At 43.1% G+C, this 10,000-nt stretch overlaps 1 protein-coding gene across 1 annotated transcript in view; it reads right to left on the bottom strand.

Moving 5' to 3' along the window:
• Nucleotides 1–10,000, bottom strand: part of unm_sa1614 (un-named sa1614) — a 106,990-nt gene that overhangs the window by 24,343 nt on the left and 72,647 nt on the right. Inside the window, exons 19-22 of the mRNA XM_063215557.1 lie at nucleotides 4,545–4,660; nucleotides 2,505–2,572; nucleotides 1,275–1,382; nucleotides 484–748 (exon numbers count right to left, since the gene is read on the bottom strand). Coding sequence (XP_063071627.1) covers nucleotides 484–748; nucleotides 1,275–1,382; nucleotides 2,505–2,572; nucleotides 4,545–4,660 — 557 coding nt within the window. The remainder of the gene's footprint in view (nucleotides 1–483; nucleotides 749–1,274; nucleotides 1,383–2,504; nucleotides 2,573–4,544; nucleotides 4,661–10,000) is intronic.

Below are 10,000 nucleotides of genomic sequence, written 5' to 3' on the forward strand. Positions count from 1 at the left end.
GTTTTAACAGCGGACAGACACGGAAGTCAACCAAACGGGGGGGAGGATGTGGTGACAGTTAGGAAGTGGTCCTACTGTGAGTAGCCAACAGCATTAACACTGCTCATGCCATACTGCCTAATTACAAGCACATGGGAACACAGCAACACCCTGACCCACTAAACAACACCATCGTGCTCTCTTTCTTTAGGTGCACAAATTACTCAGGAATCAACTTCCTAACAGCAAGCCATGCAAAATTATCAGATGATGGGAACACAATTGTGGGAGTGTCTTCTTTAAATAATGCTGTGCCATGTATAACATTTCCCCCTTGGGGACAATCAAGGCAATCTAATCTAATTTAATGTAGAAGACTTCACTTCCCCACCATAAAACATATGAGCACCTTGCTGACACCTGGTGGCCATTGTTGGTGCTACCATGTTTGAACACCGCGCAAGACAGACAGTGAGTGCAATACGAGATTGCTCTCTCTCTCACCTCTGACCCGGGGTGGCAGTGGGGGTGCGGGGGAGGAGGGAGGGGGCGGCGGAGGGCTGTCCAGGCTGCGAGTCTGAGAGCTGGGGCTGGCGTACACCTCCCTGCGGTGGTCCCGGCCCAGAGCCAGTCTGCGGCCCACGCTGAAGAGCCCCCCTCCTCCTCCCCCACCTCCTCCTCCTCCTCCTCCACGATCCTGACTCAGCAGGCCTCCATGGTAGAGGCTGAAGGGACGGCCTCCAGAGCGCTCCTTCTTCACTGGGCCAACCTGTGGGAGTATGGTGGGAAACTGAGTTGCTCTTGTACACACAGATACGCAGGTTTACAAATTCTCCCTGCAGCGGTGGCTCACAGACTAAACAAAACCAGGAGTGTGATCGTGACCAGATAACACAGAGTCATTTTAGTTTATATTCTTAGCAAACAACACTTATTTTCACTTTTTCTAGTGTTTCGGCAAAGCATCAAACACAAGCAAAGAAGAGGTGGTTCATAACAATTAACAGTAGTGCATCAACAAGCAAGCGATAAACAAACGCTGCTCTCCACCTGCTCTCCACACAGCCTCCCACTGGGTGGCGCTAGAGATTTGGACACTTGTTTTAAAGATGTTTTTTTCTTCATCAACACGGTGTTGTGAGGAGGGGCAAGATACTGGCAGCCAACCATGTGAGCTAATTTTTTGGCCGACAGTGGCAGCGACAGCATCAGAGGTTGAGTTGTGCGTAGCTAGTTTCGCGCAGTCAGGAGAAAACTAACATTTAAAACCCATGTATTCAGCATCAGATACCAACCCTGTCATCCAGTTCATCATCACTCTCATACAGGTCATCCTGCCGCAGTCGCCACTCATACTCCACGTGCACGTGCATATTGAACTGGTTATTCTGAGCCTGGTTTATCTGTGGTATAGCACACAGTAACACACACAGGAAATAGATAGAGAGAGAGAGGGGGGGGGAGATAAATAGATAGAGAGAGAGGGGAGAAAGAGAGAGAGAGAGAGAGAGAGAGAGAGAGAGAGATAAATAGATAATAGATAGAGAGAGAGGGGAGAGAGAGAGAGAGAGAGAGAGAGAGAGAGAGAGAGAGAGAGAGAGAGAGAGAGAGAGAGAGAGAGAGAGAGAGAGAGCAAGAGAGAACACAAGATAGACATAGAAAAAAAGGAATTTAGACCAACAAAGAGAATGTGAAATCGGTATCGGGCAGACCTATCATAAGGATCGAATTTAGTAGCCTATATCTGGCGATACGAAATAATCCCCCTCTTTGGTCACCATAATGGTTCGAAGCAGAAATCTTTTAAGTAAAAGTCTTTTATTTAACCCATTTTAGCCTAAGCCTTTTTGGGAAAAGGTGCTCTTTGCCCACTAAAACATAAATATCTCGAAGCACATAAAATTATGAAATAAGCTGCATTTAAAAGCTAGGACCTTCATTTTGCATTCGAATGTGTTCATTCAGCTCTAACATACTTACATTGTTAAGTCTCAAATCTCAAGAGCCTGCATGCAGCGTATATGTTGCTCCAGGATAAAAGGGGTTACACTGAAGAGCTGCTCCTACAGCAACGCTGTGTGCTGAGTCTTTTCTTTACATACAATCTCCACATACAGTATAACTGCTCTCCCATACAGTACATCCTAGCAACACATTATACAGTTGGCCAAGGACAGCACTCTGATGCGACCTCATCACAAAGCACGATGACACAGTCTACAGTACAGAGACAAAATTCATCGACAGACTAACTGAAGGATGTGATCTCAACCATTTCAACCACTTTGTGTGGTTACAGCCTATAGAGCAAAGTGAATTCTGGGATGCCTTTCAGACTGTTTGGAAACATCATTGTGAGATAGAATGGGAACAGCTTGGTGCTGCTTTAAGTGAAAGTCTCAAAGAGCTTTATACAGGCCCGATACCTACTTAATGGGTTATGTAGCTCAGGTTATTCAGACCATGGATTTAAGTCATCTTTAGTGCACTGGACACAATGCTGATGTGATTCAAGTCCCACTCACCAGATCCTCACAGTCGATGTGCTTGAGTTTGTGTGCAAAGTCCAGTCCTGTCTCTCCTGCCTCATTTTCTGAAAAAATACAAAATGTTGATCCAGTTACAGTAACACAAACAGAGTGACACACAGAGACAGAAACGGAGAGCGCAAAAGAGAGTCAAAGACAGTGTGAGTTAGTGACCTGTGATGGAGTTCCCCAAAGCCCATTGCACACACGTACACTGAACTTTCATATTGGTGTGCACTTAAAGCCATTAGGGCTTGTCTGACTGGCCTCCATCTTGTCCAAAATTGGGGCCTAAGGGCTTTCCAGAGCCGAGTGGATGTAGTGTGTATGTCTATGTCTTGGCATGGTATAGAGCAGTGTTTCCCAACCAGGGGTACGTGTACCACTTGGGGTACGCGAGCACACTGCAGGGGGTACTTGGAAAAATGTAATTATTATAGCAAATGTATGGAGTAGTCACATCAGGACAGAGAAAGCTATATAGAACATGAATTAGGGGGTACTTATGGCACAACTAAGAGGCTTAGGGGGTACGCGAGACGAAAAAGGTTGGGAAACATTGGTATAGAGAGAGAAACGTAATTTCATTTTCCTTGTATGACTTGTGCATATGAAGAAAGTGACAATAAAAGCTGGCATGACTTGACTTGAGTAGTGTCCGCTTGCCTCGGGTTCAAGTCAGCAGAACAGTCCTCCTCCAAGCCGCTGACTTATTTCAGTGACCTCACATGCAGTTTCTCTCAATTACTTAAGTGCTCCTCGCAGCAATTTATGATCATGCAGACTCGCCATCGCTGATGAACTTGCCCATTAGTTTAAACAAATTACTTCATTACGCGATGGAGCGCCTAGCCCGCCGTGCCTGCCGGGCCGCAAGCCATCCCACAGATTTCCGCTGTGTAAACTGTGGTCTGGAAGGCCTCGATAAGGGGTTTTTGTTGGGGTTAGGCCCCTTGTTATTTATGGGTGCGGGCCAAAATTACATTGAGGCAGATTGAATCAGCGAACTCTGCACACATAATGGCTTCATGGACACAAAAGTCCAGAGGAGCAGGAAAGAGAGAGGGAGAGAGGGAGAGAGAGAGAGAAAGAGAGAGAGAGAGAGAGAGAGAGAGAGAGAGAGAGAGTACACGCCTTTTCAGTTTTCAGGACACACAAATCCTGCAATTATGACAAAGCTGGCCTGGTAAGGTTTTTTCTGCGACTCCAGCCAAATAAAATAATGTTGAGAATCGTGTTCATGCGAATCCCCTACTGTCATGTGTGGTTTTCCACTTGCTTTTATCTCCTCAATCATCCACGACAGGGGCTTGTCCTGGCATGCTGTGTGCTTTATCATGGCCTTTCCTGATGACAACACTGTTGTGGTGGAGAGATGGCGTGGTAGGATGGGGGTGTGTGTGTGGGGTTTCGGATTGTCAGCAGCAGACTAACCGCCACTACCACAACATTACCATTAAATTTATGAGAGGGCAGCAGGGCAATATGTGTGGTAGCGTAGCATTGAAAACCAGTCAGAACAGTTTAAAACTAAATTGTTATTTTTACTGAATGCTGGTTGCTTCTGTACATGGATGGACTTCTTGCATTGCATTTTGTACAAGGCATGATTGGTGAAAGCCAAAAGCAGGAAAGTGCGTTAACAGATAATTTCTAGGCTGACCATTGTTTTCCTACATGCACTGTCTGGCTGTGTTAGATTAATGAGAAAAAAAGTCACAAACTGTACATTTTTTGGGGGGAATGTCCAGATGAATGGGTGAATGAGGCATGAAAACTTTTTAAAACTTTTGAAGTCATCACTTCAAACTGAGAGAAGGGACATGAGAAAAAGTGAGTGTGACTCATTGAGAACATGACAGATGTAAAAAGAAAAAAGAGGAGAGAGAGAGAGGGGGGGGATCAAAAGCTTAAAAGAAAGCGTCGAGATGAGAACACACAAAGGCAGGCAGGCAGGCAGTCAGAAAAGGCAAATAAAGAGAAAGTTTATGAGATGGTGAAAGACGAGAAGAGTTTGGATGAAAAGGCCTCTCTCACTGATATGCGTGTTGGCCTTGGCTCGCAACAGCAGCTTAAGGCACTCGGTCTTGTTATGCAAACAGCAGTAGTGCAGCGCCGTGTTCCCGCGAGCCGTCTGCGCGTCCAGGTTGTTGCTGAGGGACAAGAACAGACAAGAGCATGTCACCTCAGAGATGAGCTCATTTATGACCTCTATTCTACTGAAAGAAGTAACAGGAGATGACGCGTCGCAGAGTATTCGGTCAACGAAAAGCAAATAATAATATTCAGCGTTTCCTGCTAGACATTTCTTAGTCAAGGTGGGTGGGGGAGTTAGCCGGTATCAGACACATGTGATATGACTATCATTAATGGAATGGCTATGTTGCGCAGTTTTATTTGACATATCATATGAAAACCCCAAACATAAATAGCTTATACAATTTAAAAATACATTCACAATACATAAAAATGCTATCTTTTCAGGGGATCTAGTCAAGGTGGTACGGGGTCAGTTGTCCCGGGCGCAGGGAGAGGGCCCAGAATTGGGACCCCATAGCATTGCATGCAGGTCTCTAAATTAACTTTTTTCATCACCAGCCAAAATGGATGGTAGATTTTAATCTTACCAACCAAACACACACTCACTTATGGGTCAAAGTGGCTGGTAAGTTGGTCTTTTCTACCAGCTAAACTTTACCAGCATTTGGCCGGTTGGCTGGTGTTCATTTAGAGCCCTGTTTGCATGAATTGAGAGGTGGGTGCTTTCACATGATTCTGCCCTCAGCCCAGCAACAGTTGTCGGCGGACCTGCAATCAATGAAGCAAGCTATACTTGTGCAACAGGTCAACAAAAGATGTCGTTCAAGGTATGTTCATGATTTAACACCACCACATCAGCATTTGATTTCTGTTTCAGTTAAAAAAATAAATAAAACGAAAGAGTCAAAAAAGAGAGAAAACTGTTAAATAGCTGAGCAGCTGACCATGAAAAAAGATAAAGACACTGTATTTATATAACGGCCAATGTCCAGTGAGGTGTTTACATGATCTTGACCTATGACCCTTCAGAAAAAAAATGTGCACACAGCCGTTCCTGTTCCTGCAGCACTGCATGAGACAGTTCTCCTGGTATTTCTATTACAAAAAACCCCAAAATTTTACACTTAAAGGGGATACTTTGCCTGTGATAAATACTTTGATACTGAACAAAGTTGAATAAAATAACCCAAAGCCAACACTGAGATCTAAAGGGCTACCATGACCAAAAGTCCAGACTGTGGGTATGCAGTGACTACTGTAGCTGGAGGCTGTTTACATTGGCAGTGTTGAAGAGTCCAGTCCACAGCCAGTCCAGCACGGCCCGAATATCAGGCTACAATTCAAAACACCTGATCCAAGAGCAGAGTGAATACACTTTCTCTTATTGTCCACATCTTTGTAATAGATTTTCGTACATGAAGTTCTGTAACATTTGCAGAACAGTGTGTATATATCATTGCCTGCTGACATAGGCTGCAGTACTCCAGTAGTGGGATGAAATGGATTCCATTGACATTTCTTAAGGGTCATGCAAACAAAGAAACTAGATAATGTATACTTTCCACATATTCTTTGCCTCTCTTATAGAGTTATGTAACTGTCCTACTCACACCCATGGTGTAATATGTTCAAGTGGGTAGGAAGAATGTAGCCTCGCGAGCCATCCTACGTACTTCCGCCAAAGGATTGGCTCCACTACTGTAGTCTGGCCGTGCTTCTCTGTGGAGTGCTTGCAGCAGTAGAATTTTGATTGCAACGCCCCCCCCAGAAAACAGCCAATAATCGAATACGCCCCCCACGTGGGGAGGAAAGGGGGAGAACGCTCGTGACAATGACGTACACATCTGCTCCAGAGCCATTGGTCTGCGCTATGTTGTTGTTGAGTAACTGCCAGCGATTGGGTGAGAGGTGTCCAATAATTTCAAACTATAACTGAGTGCAAACTTCCTGCTTTCTACAAACGGTACAATCGCTTCAGAGCAAACAAATGCCAGACCATAAATACGAAATGAAATGGTAGTATTATGGGATGGTCAGGACCAGGCTAGGAAGAATGTAGGAAGAATGTTACAAATGTAGTCTATTGTTTGATACTGTATGTCTGATGACTTTTTCATACAATCACAAATGCCAGTGATTGCAATTGTGCAGCAAATCCATGGGGACAATCAAGTTATTTACACACCTCATTGCCTATGTGTGTGTGACTTGCGTGTGTCGTGTGTGTGTCGTGTGTGTGCTTGTATGCGCGTGTGTACGCGCTTCTGCATATGTGTGTGTGTGTGCGCACATGCACACTTGTGTGTGGGTGGTTGACGTTTAAGGGCGTAACGCAAAAAAAAAACGTTTTCCAATTCCTGAAAAAAATGATGGAAAAAAATGAAAAAATAGAAAAAAATAAAGCACTTAGTGGTCCGTGGAATTTTCTAAATGTGTCCTGCATCAACACATTGCATAGGCATGTCACACCACAGGAAAATGAAGTCGCACCACAGGAAATTCACTGCATTATGGACATTTTAATCCTTTTGTATTGTATACATGACTGACATCTGAGCTCATGCTAACTTGATAATGATATTGTGTTTAATCTTAATATGTGTTTTCATTTATAAAAAAACTTTTTTTTTCCTTCTATAAGAGCAGTCACACCACAGGACACCATAAAATGAACCTAAGCATTGCGTGACAGAAACATTGCAATATGAAGACATATTAAGAGGTTAATAGTCACCTTAAACTTCCACAGCACTCTCCAATAACTGAGGTACTGACTGGTTAGGAGCCAGTCTTTAAGACCCTTGTAGTTGGCCTTGCAGCTGCCCATTCACAAACAGTGACATACATGTCACCCCACAGGACGCAATTTGTGTTACGAAATTGAACTTGTAGTTAATATTACTGTCTTGAGTTTTTTCACATTCACATATCTTAATATAAAGTTAATATTTATGCAATCATGCCAAATGCTTCATACATTATTCAAAATGTTGTTGGTTAATTAATATATATATTACAGTATATTCCAAGTTTCATTAATGTTACAGTCACACCGCAGGATATTTGACATATAAACCTTTACATAAATCTTAACAAAAATGTTTCTTCTCATCTAAGACTAAGAAACATAATGTACCACATCTTCTTTCATTGACATTTGTTTCTTAAAGGAAAAATAACAGTTTTGTAGGTTTTTAACCAATGTTACGAAAAAACAAAGCGTCACGTCAACCACCCGTGTGCACATACGTGTGTGTGTGCATGTGCATGTGCATGTACAAGAGAATGTATTACCATCTTGTTTTTGCTGTTGATTTTTTTTATTGTATTTTCCACAATTTCTGTACTGCTCCGTCTGATCACTTCAAAGCACTCTGGATACTGTACATCTCTACATCCTCCTTATTGTACAGTACTGCTTTATGATAATCCTATGGGTTTTTGTGGAGGGGTTGCTGATGCGCCCATGAGACGTGACGGATCAGGACAGGGGCACGAGGGCAAGAGGCCCCCAGTCAGCTGCGGACGGTGGGAAAGTTCCAATAAAATCGCCACAGATTCCCCCCACGCTTCCTCTCTCACACATTCCAGTGTTTCCCCATCTCTGACCTTTGCTTTTCTCACTCTCCCACTCGCATACGAACATAAGCAAGCAAGCAAGCAAACACACACACACACACACACACACACACACACACACACACACACACACACACACACACACACACACACACACACACACACACACACACACACACACACACACACACACACACACACACACACACACACACACACACACACACACACACTATATATATATATATTAGGGATGGCACAAACCGCACCGAAAACCGAAACCGCACAATTCACACACATACCGAATCGAACCGTGCAATCCGTCACAAACCGCAATTCATGTACTGCCCAGAAAAATATGTAAAACAGAGATTCTAGGAGTATCTTATCCAGTCTCTCTGATTAAAACATTAGCGTATAAGACCAATCAGATAATGACACAATTAAAATCACACCATTTTCAAATTATAAGCCTATACAAACCATATGTACGATATTTAGTGATCAGTCTGATTATATTAGCCAATTGAAAGAAGGCATTTGGAACGCTCAGGCAGCGCACATCAGCTGACGACAGTTAGCACAAGAGGCAGTTCTCAGACACATGCGAAAGGTCAAATTCAACTTGCGCATCATCACTTTATAACTGCAGTTATATAAATATTGTTTAATATTCCCAGTACACCATTTATCATGAACTAAAAAAAAGAACCGTAGAGAACCGAAAACCGTGACCTTGACACCGTGATATGAACCGAACCGTGAATTTTGTGAACTGTACCACCCCTAATATATATATATATACCGTACATAACAATACATGCACATGCACACATATACATACAGCATGTATACACTCACAGCTGTGTGAGGCCTCTGAAGGCAACAGACCAACAGACTAAACTGGATTTATGCCAACGCTCTCTCCATCCAACAGGACCAGCTATAGGACAAGTAGGTGGGCAATGCCCAGAGTCCAAACAATGTGAAACTGAAAGCCAAAAAGAATTTCAGTGGTGTATTTCAGTTTCAGTTTCTCCATCTGAAGATACAGGAATAGCAGTCTACCAATGGGGACTACTATGAAGTAGACAGTGATCCTAATTTATTTCTTGAAGCCATTCCATTGCCACCCTCATGTCTGCTTGAGAGAGGCCCAAGGCAAAAGTGTCCTGCTGAGGATTAGGTATGTGCATGTTCACTATTAGAGCAAATTCTGCAGTGTTTCTGTCTGGGCATTTTCTGCAGTTCACACTGCCAAACTGAGCTTATTTATTAGCTACATTTAGCTATGTCTGTACTGCTGTGTGTGCATGGACATGTGTGTGTGTGTGTGTGTGTGTGTGTGTGTGTGTGTGTGTGTGTGTGTGTGTGTGTGTGTGTGTGTGTGTGTGCGTGCGTGCGCAGTATGCGCCCACAAACCCACTTGTGTGTACTGTATACTGAAAAACACTTTCTTTTATGGTACAGTAATTACTATGTACTTTCTGGGTAACAACAGGGTAACACAGAGAAGTTACATGTATTTGAAACTACTAGTAGTTTCTGAGCAGCAACAGGTTAATAGAGAGGTTACCTGCATCTAACTTCTCTCTGTTACCCTATTGTTACCCAGAAAATACATAGTAATACATAGCAATGTACTACTACTACTACTACTACTACTACTACTACTACTACTACTACTACTACTACTACTACTACTACTACTACTACTACTACTACTACTACTACTACTACTACTACTACTACTACTACTACTACTACTACTACTACTACTACTACTACTACTACTACTACTACTACTACTACTACTACTACTACTATACTACTACTACTACTACTACTACTACTACTACTACTACTACTACTAC

The sequence above is a fragment of the Engraulis encrasicolus genome, chromosome 14 (assembly GCF_034702125.1).
Source record: "Engraulis encrasicolus isolate BLACKSEA-1 chromosome 14, IST_EnEncr_1.0, whole genome shotgun sequence".
Taxonomy (NCBI): domain Eukaryota; kingdom Metazoa; phylum Chordata; class Actinopteri; order Clupeiformes; family Engraulidae; genus Engraulis; species Engraulis encrasicolus.